The following is a 17354-nucleotide window of genomic DNA, read 5'->3' on the forward strand; positions in this document are numbered from 1 at the left end:
GTTTAGAATCCATCTGCAGATCGGTGTTCCCAGCCCAAGGTCGACGAGCTTCGTGGCAAGTTTTGAGGGGATGATGGTGTTAAATGCCGAGCTGTAGTCGATGAAGAGCATCCTTGCATATGTATTCCCTTTTTCCAGGTGAGTGAGGGTGGTGTGCGTTGCCAGGGCGATGGCATCCTCTGTGGCTCTGTTTGTCCGATAGGCGAACTGAAGAGGGTCCAGTGTGTCAGGGAGGGAGGATGTGACCTTTGACCAGCCGCTCAAGGCACTTCATGATGACGGATGTCAGTACAACAGGACGGTAGTCATTCAGACAGGAGACCACTGATTTTTTGGGAACGGGAATGATGGTGGATGTTTTGAGGGATGTGGGGACCACTGACTGCCTCAGGGAGAGGTTGAAGATGTTGGTGAACACCTCTGCCAGCTGGTCGGCGCACGCTCTGAGTAGCCGGCCTGGGATGCCGTCCGGTCCTGGAGCTTTGTGAGGATTGACCTTTTTGAAAGACCATCTCACAGCTTCTGTTTTGAGAGTTAGAGTTACAGCCTCACTGTCCTCCTGAGGGTAGAGGATCTGCTCTCTGTTGTCTGCATCAAAACTAGCATAGAAGTTGTTAAGCTCGTCTGCGAGAGACGCTGTGGGCTGAACACTGCCTGTGTTTTCCTTCTTGTACTCAGTGATGCAGCGCAGTCCATTCCACAGTCGCCTGGTGTCAAAGCTGTGGTAGCTGGACTCCATTTTGTCCCTGTCGTCCTTTCTGGCCTTTTTTATGGACTTTTGGAGGTCATACCTGCTTTATATGCATCAGCATCCCCGGAGTTAAAGGCAGAGGTCCGCACTTTTAGCTTGGCACGAATGTCTTTATTTACCCAGGGTTTCTGATTTGGGTATATGCGGACAGTGGTTTTAGTGATGGTATCGTCCATGCATTTTCCAATATATCCAATGGCAGAGTCTGTGAGTTCATTGATGTTGCCATCAGCTGCATCCACAAATGTCTGCCAGTCAGTTGTCTCAAAGCAGTCCTGTAGGACCTCCTCAGCCTCACTGTCCCATTTGTAGATGACCCTGGAAACTGGTTTTTCCTGCTTCAGCCTTTGTATGCAGGCAGCAGCAGTATGGAACAATGGACTGCCTTGCCAAAAGCTGGGCGGGGGAGGGGTTTGTAGCACTCTTTGAATGGAGTGTAACAATGGTCCAGTGTTTGATCACCTCTTGTGAGGAAGGAGATGTGTTGATAGTATTTGGGGAGAACCTTCTTCATGTTGGCTCTGTTGAAGTCTCCCAGCACAATAAAGGCAGTGTCAGGATTTTTGTTCTTAAGTCCAATAATGATGTCATACAGTTCGTCCAAAGCCGTAACTTTATCAGCATGTGAGGGAATGTAAACAGCTGAAAGGAGAACTGAACTGAACTTCCTCAGGAGGTAAAAAGGTCTAACTTTAATGGTCAGCAGCTCGAGGCTCTGAGAGCAGTAAGTTTTTAAGATACACACATCTCTAGCCCACAAAGAGTTAACCATAAAGCACACCCCTCCTCCCCTTTTCTTGCCTGAGTCCTTCGTTCGGTCTCCCCGGTAAAAAGTGAATCCATTCGGCGTGACGGCGCAGTCGGGGACACTGGACTCCAGCCATGTCTCTGTGAAGGCCAGAACGCAGCAGTTCCTGATGTCCATGCACGCAGCTCGTCAAGTTAGGGCTGCTCGATTATGGCAAAAATGATAATCACGATTATTTTCACTGAAATTGAGATCTTGATTATTTGACGATATTTATTTAACAATAACAATTATTCAACAATATTGAATAATGGCTTTAAAGATTGTCAAAAAATAATATAAAATAGTGTGCAAATACTGATAATAGTGCAAATGTTTGCAATATACAAAATAAATGAAAAATGTAAACATCTATGTTTAGTGAACTTCAAAATACTGCATAATATTTATGCATACAAATAACCAAACCTCAAGGCAAGCTGTGTAGCCACACAATGCACAATTGCATCAAACTGACATTGAGGTATGTCAATTTGTAGTGTCGGTCTGTGGTGCAGCTACGACACCGTAGCAAAGTTTACACATGTCTACTTGATCCACGTCTGACTCCGCGAACCCATAATGTTTCCACATCACTGAAGTTGTTTTATCTCTCTTTTCAACCAGCGGCATTCTTTCTTTAGCAGCCATTATCCTCTCCTCTCCTCTCCTCTCTAAATAACTTCTACTTAGCTTTCCGAGCTAAGTAGAAGTTAGCTTGGAAAGCTAAGTAGAAGTTAAGTAGAAGTTAGCTTGGAAAGCTAAGTTCTAGCTTTCCGAGAAGGTAAAGGTTTATTGTTGTGATGCGTGTTCAAAACGCAGAGAGGTGCGCTCAATTTGCCACACGGAGCAGCGCGAATGTAAAGCACGAGGGAGGTGCTAATAATCGGCTCAGTCATTCTTAATGATCGTTGAAAGCCCAGATCGTAATTGAGATTAAAATTCGATTAATTGAGCAGCCCTACGTCAAGTTTGTTGTCCAGAGACTGGAGATTTGCAAGCAGGATGCTGGGCAGAGTTGGCTTGCTGTTTCTCTGTCGGGATTGGCTCAAAACTCTGGCGCGTTTTCCCCCCTCTTTGTTTCTCCTCAGTGTCGCGCGAGTAAACGAAGGATCCCAGGCAGCAGAGCGTCCACGGTGTCGAAACCTGCTGTAAAGTCCGAACTGGCTGATGAACATAGCTCCAAAAGCGTTTGTCTGTCATACCGAGTATATGACTGCGCTGTGCGCACAGAAATAGAAAGCAGTACAAAATGAATAATAACATTTTTGCTGAGATGACTGGGAGCTCTCGTTGGTGCGGCCATCTTACGGCGCAACCAGAAGTCGAGTTGCTAAGCTAAGCTAGTCAAGAACCCAGAATGACGTTAAAGCTGAATGAATGCTGACCCCTGCTCAGCAGCAGACCCTGGACTTCAACAGGTAACAAACTGATAAGCAGTCATCCCTGTCCACCTGTTCATGTTGCTCAAGTAGAATCACTGTGACTGGTAAATATGAGGTTCAAAGTTATGGTAAAATTGTAACCATGGGCATGATCACAATGCAAAGAAAACAGCCATTAATGATCTGCCATATGTCTCAGTTTATTTCACTTTAATCAGTGGCAACTTCACTTAAAAGAAGGTACACACTGATTGATAAACTCTATAGGAGAAACAAGGTTGGACTTTAAGTCATTAACTTAAACATAAAGGTTTACAAGAAGAACAAATCAAACTCACCTCAGCTGCCCCATGTGGAGTGAAAGGGAATCCAGTTATGTGTGGAGGTGGGTTCAGTTAAGGGACAAAGGAACCAAAGAATCAGTCAGTGATGAGAAAGTCCAGAGGGGAGACTAAGTAAGTATGGTGAGGTGAGGGAGAGTGAGGACAAGTGTAAACAGAATAAGAAACTTTGTTACAGCGGCGATCGCTTTAAAGCTTTGTGCTGTTGACTTTGTGTTTATACCTGTTGTTAGCTAGGATTTGTGTTGGTGTGTAGACTGTAGGTTTATATTGTTAAATGTTAATTATGAGAATTATATATCACACATATTCTGTGTGATACATTATTTTTGAATAATTTCCCCCACACTGATCACAAGGAGGTGAAATACCTTCAACATTCACAAACATTTGACCACACAGCATGCAATTGATTTGCAGGAATGTGGAACACATTGCATGGAAGTGACCTATTTGTCTGTTTGCACAGGAAACATTGACGGGGAAATATGGAGAAGATTCCAAGCTCATCTATGATCTCAAAGACCAAGGAGGAGAGCTGCTGTCCCTCAGATATGACCTCACTGTATCCTTTAAATAGACACAGCCAACTGTACTGTTCTCATTCATGCATTTCCACAAAAATGTTAGAAAGGATTAAAAAAAAAAGAGTGGTGGTACTTTAGACTGAGCATTCAACAGAGATTCAGAATACGCAGTTAAATGAATGGGGCTTCTTATTGACCAAGTGCAGCTTGTGAAAAGGCTACATTGACATGAAAGTAGCAATACATTGTTACACTGTGGTGTTGTTATTCTTGACCCGCCCTCTTTCAGGTACCATTTGCCCGCTACCTGGCCATGAACAAGATAACCAACATCAAGCGTTATCACATTGCTAAGGTCTATCGTCGTGACAACCCAGCCATGACCCGGGGACGTTACAGAGAGTTTTATCAGTGTGTAAGTCAACTGCAGATGGCATGGACTGAGTTCTTTTTCATAGCATTAATTTTGTCGCACTATGGGAATATCTACTCTGTCACCTCATCAGAAGGTCAAATATCACAGCTCCCTATAGGCTGGCTCAGTGATGCCTATGTGAGGAGGGGCGAGAGGTCCCCTATATAATAGGCTGACGTAGCGTCAGATGTGTTTCAAAAAGCTCTTCTTGATTCAAGCAGAAGCCGTTGACAGCCCTGCTGTTTGTGCTAAACTGACACTGTCCATAGATTTGAGTGCACAACGCTCTGTTCCCAACATGCCAGTGTATAGTAGCTCACAAGCAGTAGCAATACAGTCCTGTAGGTAGTCCGGGTGTTTGGTAGCAATGCTTTTACTCCAAAGCATCGTAGCAACACTTTGCTAATAAGGCACTGCAGGATCACCAACAGGAAGCATTCATGCATTCAACACTCAATAGCAACAGCGCTTAATGTAGAAACTGCCCAATATGCAGCAAAACCTCCAGAAAAGTAGCACTACCTTTCACTGCTAGGATTCAAAGTCCACTAGCTACCCGAGGCTACAGATGTGGAAAACTATTGTTGAGGAGTAGCAGGTGAGGGCTAGTTCGTTTAGGTTTAGCAGCTAACATGATGGTGTATCGGTCAGGATACAGGAAGGAGAAAAAGAGGCTTCTGCTTTTCTGAACTGTCACAGTTAAAACAATAGTTATTATCACCCCAATGCTCAGTGTTGCCAGCAGTCTGTAGTAACAAATAAGTCGCCATTAGACCAAATATTACAGCAGTGGTTCAACTAGTATAAACTCAAAATATCTAATGAAATAAACCTACACATCCATTTAAGTTAATACATATCCAAGACATAATATATACATTATTATTCACGGGCTCTAACCATCAATAAAGTAACATCGTGTGGCCGAATGAATTACTACACGATGGCAGCGGCCGGCGACACATGCCTTAAATTACCACATGAAAAATGCGCTGCTACAACTCGGTAGAAAGTAATTAAAGCCACGGCAAACATCGAGATCTTGCTTCTACACATGAGGAGGAGATAACAGAAAGTACCGTCTCTCCCTCTGGAGTAGCAGCGCAGCACCTCAAACTTATGGCATTTCATTTCTTGTAACCTCATTCAGAACAATATTTCAGGACCATAAAGTCTCAGAGCCTTTCTGCCTGGGATACAGACCCTGTGTGTGATATGCCTGGGCACATACTTTTCTCTGGCTGCCTCATCCTCAACTCACAACTGTCTTGCCTAGTGAACCTGTGACCCATTGCTGTGTAAAGTGACCGTGAGGCAGGGAGAAGTTGAAATCCCTGAGGAGTTGGCCACAATGCCAGGCCTGATTTGGGCAGCATTCGGCACTAGGACTGAAATCATCTGAGGAAATCTTGAGAAGGACCCAGTTTGTAAATAAACCAAGGTTGGTGTACTTTGGTAAATGGTCACTGCTCTGATGCAATAAAAAAAATGTGACTGTTAAATGCTGTCCACACTCCTTTCCCTGACAGTCATGAAGTGCTTCAGAAGGGTCGTTGAGGCCCACATAAAGGATTCCTTCAATTTCACTGTGGACTCGCACCTACAGGGCTACAGGAAAAAACGTTTTACAGATTGTTCCTGGCTCAGACTCAGGTGCAAAAAGTCTCAACCTGAGCTTCCTCCTCTACAATTTGGTCCTGGACTTCTTAACCAGCAAAACATCTCTTCCTCCTGCATCATCCTCAGCACTGGCTCCTCCCAGATCTCTGTATTAAATCTCACCTTCCAGGTCACCCTGCTGACATATGACGCCAGAGCAAAACATCAAAGCTGTCATACAGTCTTTGTAGATGATGCAACACTTTGCACTAAACATTTTTATGTATTTATTTTACCTATTGACTATTTCAGTTTACACTGACATCTGCTGCTCATCACCACTGATGACTGACTTAGAAGTGACACAGTTAATGTGTGTGTGTTTGTGTTTGCGTTTCAGGATTTTGACATAGCAGGGCAATACGATGCCATGATCCCAGATGCTGAGTGTCTAAAGATTGTACATGAGATCCTCAATGAGCTGGACCTCGGAGACTTTCGTATTAAGGTTTGTCACTTAGGCTACGTTCACACTGCAGGTCTTAATGCTCAATTCCGATTTTTTGATCAAATCCGATTTGTTTGTCTGCTTGTTCACATTACAAATAAAATGCGACAGCAAACGTGCTCTAGTGTGAACGCTCAAAGCGACCCACATGCGCAAAAGAAGACGTCACACACAACGCGCTCTGTTTAGACCCAGACCAAACAGTATTGTTTGACTGATGGCCCTTAATATAAAGACTTCGGACTTTATGTTTCCTAACTTTTGCTTTAAGTTATTTTGTTATTTACATAATAATGTAAATAACCTAATAATGATCTTTATTGCTGTTTTAGAGGAGCGGTGCTTCAAAGGATAGCTGCAGATTATACAGTACAAATAAAATGTTCACGTTGTCTTCCCAACAGTTTCACTGACATCTACACAGGAAGCCTTCGCGATGTCTTCTCCGGCGCTGATAATTGGCGTCTGTCTTGTGTCAGTGACGTAAAAGACGGATTTAATGCGACATGACCGTTCAAACAGCAGTCGCTTTCTAAAACATCGGATGTGTATCGGATTCAGGACCACATACGAAAGTGACCCAGATCGGATTTGTGCTGTTCACACTGTCATACCATGATCGGATATGGGTCGCATAGGGGCGAAAAAATCGGATTTGATGTGCTTTCGCCTGCAGTGTGAACGTAGCCAAAGTTGAGCTGAGTGCTGCCGTGGTGAGTGAGTATCTCTAACCACATCTTCTACATGCAGGTGAACGACCGACGCATCCTTGATGGAATGTTTGCTGTGTGTGGCGTTCCAGATGACAAGTTCCGAACCATCTGTTCAACGGTGGATAAACTGGACAAGGTACTGAGGCTTACTGCAGTGAACATCCAACTCGTCTCATGACTATACTCAGTTCTCCTAACCCTCATACTTATGAGAATGTTGTCAATTGTCAATATTCAGAAACCAGTAATGTGGGGGTAATGGCATTTTTATTTGTGACACCTCTGATGTAATCTGACAGCATCTAAACGTCTCCTTGGAGAGCTGCTATGTTGATGCCATTTGCACGAAAATGTTATGTGCAGCTGCTCAACAAGAAATAAGAAGTGAGATTAATCAGATGTGACTCTGGATCAGATCCGCCTCAGATGTACCACAGGCTCAAAAAACTAGGTCCAGATCAGAGATCACTTACAGAACAGCAGAACAGGATTGGACTGGATCAGGATGGATGAACCTCAGTGTGTGAAGAGGACTCTCCATTTACATGTACAAATTGGAGTCTATTAGATAGATATGATACAAACCACTGCAGCACAGTACCTGTAATACCTACAGCATGTTCTAATCGCTCTAATAGGATATTATGGTCGACAGTATCGAACGCTGCACTGAGGTCTAGCAGGACAAGCACAGAGATGAGTCCACTGTCAGAGGCCATAAGAAGATCATTTGTAACCTTCACTAAAGCTGTTTCTGTGCTGTGATGAGCTCTGAAACCTGACTGAAACTCTTCAAATAAGCCATTCCTCTGCAGATGATCTGTTAGCTGTTTGACAACTACTCTTTCAAGGATTTTTGATATGAAAGGAAGGTTGGAGATTGGCCTATAATTAGCTAAGACAGCTGGGTCTAGAGAAGGTTTAACTACAGCCACCTTGAAGGCCTGTGGTACATAGCCGATTATTAGAGATAGGTTGATCATATTTAAGATTGAAGCATTAATTAATGGCAGGACTTCTTTGAGCAGTTTTGTAGGGATGGGTTCTAAAAGACACGTTGATGGTTTGGAGGAATTAATTATTGAAGTTAACTCAGAAAAATCAATTGGAGAAAAAGAGTCTAACTTAACATCGATGGTACTAAAAGTAGCTGTAGATAATATTACATCTGTGGGATGATTATTGGTAATTTTTTCTCTAATGATAAGAATTTTATTAGTGAAGAAGTTCATGAAGTCATTACTAGTTAACGTTAAAGGGATTGTTGGCTCAGTAGACCTCTGACTGTTTGTCAGCCTGGCTACAGTGCTGAAGAGAAACCTGGGGTTGTTCTTATTTTCTTCAATCAGTGACGAATAGTAAGATGTTCTGGCTTTGCGGAGGGCTTTCTTATAAAGCAGCAAACTATTTCTCCAGGCTAAATGATGACCCTCTAAATTTGTGACACGCCATTTTCTCTCCAGCTTACGAGTTATCTGCTTTAGGCTACGTGTTTGAGAATTATACCACGGAGTCAGGTACTTCTGATTTGAGGCCTTAGTTTTCACAGGAGCTACAGTATCCAGAGTCGTACGTAGTGAGGAGGTAAAATTATTAACAAGATGATCGACCTCTGTTGGAGTAGCGTTCAGATAGCTGCTCTGCTCTATGTTGGTACAGGGCATTGAAGATGATAACAGTGGGTGGATTATATTCTTAGATGTTCTTGACAGATGTCTCAGAATTTTCAGCAGCATAGTACCTTTCTTTGCAACCATCTAACTTCACTTAGGAAAACATTTGCACATCAAGAAAGATACTTCTTCAGCCACTTTAAAGCCCTTTGAGTGCTCAGACAGTAGAATAGTGCTATATAAGAACCGGTCCATTTACCATTTATTTACCAAGAACTCAAATATTTATTGATTAGAGCATTTTAATGATTTATAATCCTGTCTTCCATGCACTTGAGCAGCTCCTCGGTGTATGGTGAAATAGATGCTGTAAGATGAAGAGATATTAGCCACAAATGTCATTGATTATCACGGTTTAGATAAGTGTGTTTGCATTTGTGCAATTATTTTGAACTATGGGTGCTGATTTTAAGTACAAGTAGCAGTGATGTCCCGTCTGAAGCTGAAGCTCCAGTGCGTGTCCAAAAAACTAACACACTGCTTCAGAAGCCCTGTGCCGAGGCGTGGGTCGTCTGAAAAGAGTCACGTGATTGATGACGTCAGAAGCTTCATTTGGCAAATCCCCGATTCAGTGGTTAATAACGAATTGAATCACTGGCGGTGATTTTTTTGCGACAGGTAGCGAACTATTGTGCGACATAATGAGAGTTATAATTTGTAAGAAAAAACAGCTGCAGTATATCTAAACGTACCTGTTCACTGGTTAATTACACAATCACATGGAGGCAGGGACCTCACTGCACAAGCGTACTCCCAACCTATTATAACATTGTGTTGTACTTAATATATAGTGTTGTTTTGTTTTTTTAATTAATACAAAACCTCAAGAAGTCACAAGCAAAGGGAGAACACACCATGGCACATGTTTACATGAGGAAGGTAAAAAAGCACCATATCAGCCCGATGCCAGACTGAACTGTCACATCATCATGTTAAACAGAAGCTGTCATTTCAGCTCTGTAGAGTGGCCAATCATAATGTAGCAGTTCACTTCAAGTTGTAGATTCAAGCAGCTCGTCATATTTTTGGCACCAGATGTCACCAAAGAGCACTGTGTTGAACAGCTTTGAGTAATGAACCGTTTTTAAATACAAGGCTCAGTGCTTCAGTGCTTGGCAGGTTATGATGAGGGTATGGCTTATCAGCAGATGGGTATAACGCCACTAGTGCTCCACAGAGCTGTTATGTTATGTTGGTAAATTAAAGTTTTGGTAAATATAACAAACTTGAACTGTACTGTAGTCCCGTCTATGCCTGCAGTGATTGGAGCCCTGCTGCTCACCGTCATTCGTTACAAGGCTGCTGAGCGTTTCTCCATCTCTCACCTCTTTTTACTCACCGTGTGTTTATACACCACTCTGACATTAATCATTAGTCAAACACACAAGCGGTCGCAGGAGATGGACTACCTGAGCCTGGTTCTCCAGGTGGCGCGTTTTTCCTTCTTCTCTCACCAAGTGCTCATACAGGGTCATCTTCATGTTGGGTTTTTTCTGTATTATTGTAGGGTCTTTATGTTACAGTATAAAGCACTGTGTTGTTGTGGTTTGGTGCTATATAAATAAAGTTGAATTGAAATCCTTACCCATGTCCTCTGTTTGCTACTCCTCTAGATGTCCTGGGAGGACGTGAAGAAAGAGATGGTGAATGAGAAGGGCCTGTCAGAGGAGGCTGCCGACCAGATTGGGGAGTACGTCAGCATGCAGGGTGAGACTGTACCCAACATCCACACAGCTGATGTCTGTAGAACAATCAGCATGACCTGAACTGTCAGCTGTTCAGTGGAGACATTTTTTAGCTCTTTTTCTTCAGCATCAAAGGAAATGTGGTCCAAGCTTATGCTGCACTCCCACAGACTCAGAAACACAACATTAAACATTTTATCTTGTACCACCACAATGATGAAATAGAGCATGCCAAGGGAATCGCTTGTACAACACACAGACTCACTGTGTGCTGGATGTAATGCAGGTGGAATGGACCTGGCTGAGCGCCTCCTTCAGGACCATAAAATGTCTCAGAGTAAGCAGGCCTGCGCTGGCCTCTCAGACATCAAACTGCTCTTCAAGTACCTACAGCTCTTCCACGTCACAGACAAGGTGAGATACTGACTCTTAGGCTGATCTTGGATTTCTCTGGTATAGAATTCCAGTATGAGTGCTCCATAGCAGTGATCTGGTTTCCATGTGGACAAAAAAGGTTTTATACTAGTCATGCAACCCTGTGAAAAACTAGCACACCCTTACTGGTTTTCAGGGTTTTCCATTAGGTCATGGTACCTGGTACCATTAGCATACTAATTATGTCACGGGACGCTCGGCCGTGTTACTATAGCAACGATCACGCACTTAGGTGGTACTCGATTGTAAGTGAAAACAAGTCGATCTGAGTTGAGTGGTGGTGAACCTTGGCAAGTGAATCCGAGTAGGTAAATGGAAAAGGGGCTTTTGTTTCGTCTCTCTATTGTTTTTGTTTGTTTTTCTGTTCTTCATTCTTCCCTGCCTGGATATGGACTTTGATGTTCTACCTTCTCCAGGTGGTGTTTGACCTTAGTCTGGCCCGGGGTCTGGACTATTACACTGGAGTGATCTATGAAGCCGTGCTAACTCAGGCAGGCACAGTCTCAGCCGCTAATGAAGCCCAAAACGACACAAATGCAGAAGAGAGTGTGAGCGTGGGCAGTGTGGCGGGAGGGGGCCGATACGATGGCCTGGTGGGCATGTTCGACCCCAAGGGGAGGAGAGTCCCCTGTGTGGGCGTCAGCATAGGTATCGAAAGGATTTTCTCCATCATGGAGCAGAAGGCTGAGGTAATGTCTCACCTGTTATCTGTGAAATAAAATTTAAGCTGGAGCAGCTTTACTGTTCTGTGATTGATGCACAAGTTCAAACAGTGACATTGTTTTATTGTTCAGGCCTCACCACAGAAGGTGCGCACCACAGAAGTTCAGATCATGGTGGCATCTGCTCAGAAGAACCTGCTGGAGGAGAGACTGCAACTCATCTCTGAGCTCTGGAATGCTGGCATCAAGGTAGGTGTGTGGCAGGGGGGTGTCAGGACAGATCAGGGGGGAGATACCATCAACAACCCCACCCTAAGAGATTGGGTACCTTGTGTATCCACCAGGGGGAGCAGTGTGGCTGCTTTATTCAGTCTTTAAGTCTGACTTCATCAGCCGTTTCTGTGTCCAAACTCTGCTTCAGCTCCCAAAGTCAAACGAACACTGCGGCATCACTGAGAGTTAAAAACTGTCTAAATTCTTTCATCTGTAATAAAATGATCAGCGTTGCTGCTTTACCAGGTGTAACTATGAGGTTTAACATCCAGGCATCCATGAAAACAGAATTTATGAAAGACTAGAAAATATGGTGAAGCATATCTTCCCTTTGGCTTCACCTGCACAAGTGCCAAGGTAGGTCTCCCCTGCAGAATTAGTTTTCCTTTCGTCGGGAGCAGCGCTGGGCTCTTCAAATCACGGACAAACAGTATCCCACAGTTGTTTGTTTTTAAACCCATTTTGCACAGAGAGGCATTTTTTGAAAAATGTATTGACAGCAATGTTGAATATTATTACACAGGAAAAAAACAACTACACATAAAATAATTACGCCGTGACGCCTCTGCCTTTCTAAATGGAGGGACAGTAACTGCGTGTGTGTATGTAAGCGTGTAAAACCTGCAGATAGTCAGATTAACAGTATTTTGTCTCTATCTGCCATTCTGCAATTCATCTCATGTAAACAATAACGTGGCGCACAGCGTGACGTGAAAAGAGGCACATACCTTTGTCGTTGCGTGACGAACTCTGTAATCCTCGTCCACACGTAAACGCAAAAAAGGAGTTTTAAATAATCTCCGTTTTTGGTGAATCGCAACGCCGTTTATGTGTTGACGAAAAGCCCAAACGCATAGAAACAGCTGCGTTTTCAAAAATACCCGTGTAGGTGTGGACGCAGCCTAAAAGAGTTAGTAGTATATTTTATTACTACCTATAATTTATTGCAGATTAATTGTATTTGTTTGATTGTTTACTAAATGTTTGAGATGTGAAATAAACCGCAATTGCAACTGCAAAAAAATATGGGTGTGTGTGGTTGGAGGATGTGTTTGTGCGGGGGGCGGGGGGTGCGAACATTTTTCTTGTAAAACAAAGGGGGGCCTGGCAAAAAATGTTTGGGAACCACTGACATAAACACAGTGAAGCTGGAGGATGAACGCTAACTTTTTTCCACTCGATAAAAGTTAACGTGAGGGTTCCTGATGGTTAGGGACAAATGCAATCACATGGCAGGATGCTGTAAACGGACCAAACTTCAGCCAGGAGAACAGCTGAGATAATCCATCCACAATACGAGGTTAGTCATTAATATACTGCTGCATGGGCTGGGCTGTAGTTACATCGTAAGGGTTTAAAAACGGAGCTTTAAAATGATTAGCAGTAATGAAAACTGAGAGAGGCCGACAGTGATTACTGACTGTTTTTTAGGGGCTTTTTCAGATTAAATAGAACAAGATACAGAACATGAAAACATGTTAAAAACACAACAGCCTTAATAAAGACTGAAGCAGGGTTCATATGTCAGCTGCACTCCCATCCCCACAGACTACTATTTTTTAAACTATGCAATCAAAAAATTATTAACAACTGGTGGAAGCTTTTTAAGACTGACAATGAATAAATAAACACAACACATAAATCAACAATTTTAAGGGCAACGTTCACAGACGGGTAAGACAGCCCAGTCATTAGCATTACAGCACATGTCAGTGTTGTCTATTGATCAGCGATCGACTACGGTGGTGTGAAAAAGTGTTAGCCCCCTACCTGATTTACTCCTTTATTGTATGTTTGTCACACTTGAATGTTTCAGATCATCAAACAAATTTAATGTTAGACAAAAATATTACAAACTGCATTTTGTGTTTACTTATGTCATCTTTGTCTAATATTTAAATTTGTTTGATGATCTGAAACATTTAACTGTGACAAACAGGAAAAAAATCAAAATCAGTAAGGAGGCAAACACACCACTGTATCTGTTGTGATTAAATGACATCGGAACAGTAAAGAGCATATCTATATTTGTGTGTGTGTGTGTGTGCGCGCATGTAGGCTGAGTTGATGTACAAAAAAAACCCCAAACTGCTGAGTCAGCTGCAGTACTGTGAGGAAGCAGGAATCCCCCTCGTGGCTATACTGGGAGAACAGGAGCTGAAGGATGGAGTGGTGAAGCTGCGTGTAGTGGCAACCAGAGAGGAGGTATGATGCACGCACACCAAGTCATTGTAATTACACACATAAAGAAATGCTCACGCACATGTCACGTTATCTTGCTGCCCCCACCCCCTTCTGCTGTTTGTGCACAGGTCGATATATCCAGAGCAGATCTTATCAGCGAGATCAAGAGGAGAACTGAGGCTTAGCCGCTTCCTGCTTGTTTAGCCATAAACCAGCCGGTTTATCTCATGGGCTCCTCAGAACCGTGTACAGAATTCCTCCTCCAGTCCACTACAGAACAAGTTGAACAAGAGCCCTGAAAAGACACAGCAGCCACGTGGACTGGTGTTACACAGCATGTGGCGCTCATGAGCACAACAGGAAGCTAACAGGGAATATGTTTAAATGAATGATGTTGCTTGTATTGTGCTTTCGGATGTGTAAAAGATGCCTAACTCGTTGTCATTGTTCACATTGTTCAGTAGGGTCTCTGGTGAAGAGATCGTAGATGTTAATCACACCAAAACAGTCAGTGCACTATTTAAAAAAATACGTACAAGGATAGCTGTAGTGTTTAAGACCAAGACTGAGAAAATGTTACACATTTGTTTTCTACATCAATCATGTCATGATTTACTGCAGTTCTAACTAAAAATGCTCCTGTCTGTATAAAATATCCTGTACTGCCCAATGTCTCAAATAAAAAGCTTACATTTTGCTCACACCTGGAAAAGCTTCTAGTTTCCACATCTGTGAGAATGTGAAGGTCCTCTTGGATGAAGATGATGCTCCCCCCACCAAACACCAAGCTGCCAACTTTACATGTGTCTTTTAAAGGGCTTAAAAAAGTACAATAGAATTACTCAACTGATAATCTGCTGGGGTTGTCCTTAAGCACTATCATTAGAAGGCACAGCATTTCATTGCTATACAGCTGCATTGACACCTGATGCTGTGCAGTGGGCACACTGTGATGGTTTTGAACCTCGTGGTCAGCTCAATACCTGGGATGCATTTCCTCTGGGCACTCGTGTGCTAATTCTGTAGCAGTGCATCTCAAAATATCAAAATATTGTGACGATCTTTTATGCATTTCAGAAAGATGAACTTGATCACCACAACCTCAAGAGGCCCATCATGAAAGTAGATCCCAGCTGTCTTAGCTAATTATAGATGTTTCGTGGGCTTTAGTGAAGGTTACAAATGATCTTATGGCCTTTGACAGTGGGCTCATCTCTCTGCTTGTCCTAGACCTCAGTGCAATATTTAACACTGTTGAGCATGCTGTAGGTGCAAACATATTTACTCCAATTTGGTCATGTAAATGGGGAGTGGTCTTCAGTTCTGTGCTAGTACCAATTCTGTACATTACGCATGCTTTCCTTAGGCAGTATCACTGGAAGCATATTCATTGCTATGCAGCTACCCAGCTTTAGCTATTAAAGCCAGATGACACACACCATATTAGTTAGACTGCAGGGATGTCTTAAGGACAAACATGTGGATGACATCGAATTTCCTGCTTCTAAATTCAGATAACACTGAGGTTATTGTACTCAGCCTTAAAAATTTTAGAAACATGGTATCAAACCACATACTTTAAGTGGATAGCATTACTTTGGCTTCCTGTAACACTGTGAGAACCCTTGGAGTCATTTTGAGGTCCTTGAATGTGCATGTTAAACAATTATGTAGGACTGCTTTCTTGGATTTGTGTAATATCTCTAATTAAAAATGAAAAACATCCTGTCTCAGAATGATGCTGAAAAACTAGTTTTTGCATTTAATACTTCTGGGCTGGACTATTATAATGAATTATTATTGGACTGAAAAACTCCCTGATAGTCAGTTGATACAAAAATGTGAGAGTACTGACAGGGACTAGAACGAGAGAGCAGATTTCTCCCATATTGGCTTCTGTTAAATCTGGAATCAAATTTAAAAATCCTTCTCATACAGAACTGTTGATGTAACGGAGATATAAATAAAATTGATTTGAAGTGCTGACAGGGTGAAGAAATTGGTCTTCTTGAGATGTCCATTTCGTGGCCCGTCTCTGATATCCTCTGTTGTATTAAACTTGATCTTCAGTTTGGAAATACTACTTGGTTTCGTGGAATACGAGCTTGAAGTTTGTCTAAGACATGAGTCCTGTACACATCGAACACGGCACGCTTTGAGCACAGATAAGCTGAAGTGGATCTGAGTCTATGCTCATAGGTGGAAGTTTTGCTGGCAGCTTATTTGTTTTGTTTTTTGCCCATCAAAATAAACTCCAACACTGCATAGATTCTCAGCAGGGCTGAGGATTCAGCTCCCACATACCACATTAATAATTGACATATGAAATGATCTCGGGGGCCAAATATAATTGTATAAAACAGCCCTGGTTTAGAGCCTGTTTCTACCCAATGAACCATCACACAGACCCACTGTATGCTTCACATATGTCTCAGTTTATCTGTGTGCAATTACCTGGAGGGTCAGAAGCTATTTCCTCTGTCACAGTATGTTGTTCAAATAAATCCTCACCTTTAGCAGTGCCGTGCATGGCTTACAAAGACAGCAACTCCTCCTTCATTTCAAAGTCGCCCGTAATCCCATGCACAAAAATTGCTAGCTGTGTTGTGTTTGTGATGTCTGCCGTCTCATCACAGGCCAGAGAAAAGTTCCCCACCCCTGATGTATACAATTTAAACCGCAGCACTCCGACGTTAACGCTGTATTCACGTTCATCCGGTTGCTTGAAAGTAGTGATGGTGAAAATCTCGAGGCTTCAAAATGAGACGTCAGAAACCAGCTGATGATGTCACTGTATCTACCTCCAGCTTTGAGATGGTGTTGGTGTACTTCAAGCACGTAGGTCTGGGTGGCAAACTTAAGGCCGGGGGCCCAGAATCGGCCTGGCAAAGACTCTAATATGGCCCACTTGATGGCTTTGGAATATATGAAGGAGGGCAGAGATTTTGGACTTTAAAACTGTATTTTAAAGTTTTATCAGATTTTCCTACTGATAGAGACCTCTCCCATTCGTATTACACCAAGTAATTAATTAGATATTTTTTACTTTAGACTACATTTTTTTCTTGTTTAAGCAAGTGGTCCACAGTGATAATAAATACATAAATAAATGAAACTTTGTTGAATTACTGAAGAACTCTGTTTTTTAATTACAAGTGTCTGGGCACTAAGCTAAGAGAATCTTTGCTGTAATTTTACACATTTATTTATTTGTTCTGCCACATTCACATAGAACAGAATTTAGAATAATTACTTACAGTCATACAAAACTGAGACACAGTAGCGGTCCTAGCCTGTTTGGCGCCCTGGGCGAACACCCCCTCTGCCCCCCCCCCCCCCCCCCCCCCCACACACACACACACAAAACATGTTAGGGATTGTACATTAACATAAAACTGTTGTCCACACACACATAT

The 17354-nt window shown here is 42.7% G+C and overlaps 1 protein-coding gene across 2 annotated transcripts in view; it reads left to right on the forward strand.

Annotated features, from left to right (window-relative positions):
* hars (histidyl-tRNA synthetase) overlaps positions 1 to 14650 on the forward strand; it is a 24000-nt gene extending 9350 nt beyond the window's left edge. For both annotated transcript variants that reach the window (XM_003454312.5, XM_005458854.3), the window contains 10 exons: positions 3734 to 3829; positions 4081 to 4206; positions 6206 to 6313; positions 7064 to 7162; positions 10313 to 10406; positions 10671 to 10798; positions 11236 to 11508; positions 11614 to 11730; positions 13813 to 13959; positions 14067 to 14650. In XM_003454312.5, coding sequence (XP_003454360.1) covers positions 3734 to 3829; positions 4081 to 4206; positions 6206 to 6313; positions 7064 to 7162; positions 10313 to 10406; positions 10671 to 10798; positions 11236 to 11508; positions 11614 to 11730; positions 13813 to 13959; positions 14067 to 14123 — 1245 coding nt within the window. In that variant the 3' untranslated portion in view covers positions 14124 to 14650. The remainder of the gene's footprint in view (positions 1 to 3733; positions 3830 to 4080; positions 4207 to 6205; positions 6314 to 7063; positions 7163 to 10312; positions 10407 to 10670; positions 10799 to 11235; positions 11509 to 11613; positions 11731 to 13812; positions 13960 to 14066) is intronic.
* The last annotated feature ends 2704 nt before the right edge of the window (positions 14651 to 17354 follow it).

Source organism: Oreochromis niloticus, linkage group LG2, assembly GCF_001858045.2.
Source record: "Oreochromis niloticus isolate F11D_XX linkage group LG2, O_niloticus_UMD_NMBU, whole genome shotgun sequence".
NCBI classification, from domain to species: domain Eukaryota; kingdom Metazoa; phylum Chordata; class Actinopteri; order Cichliformes; family Cichlidae; genus Oreochromis; species Oreochromis niloticus.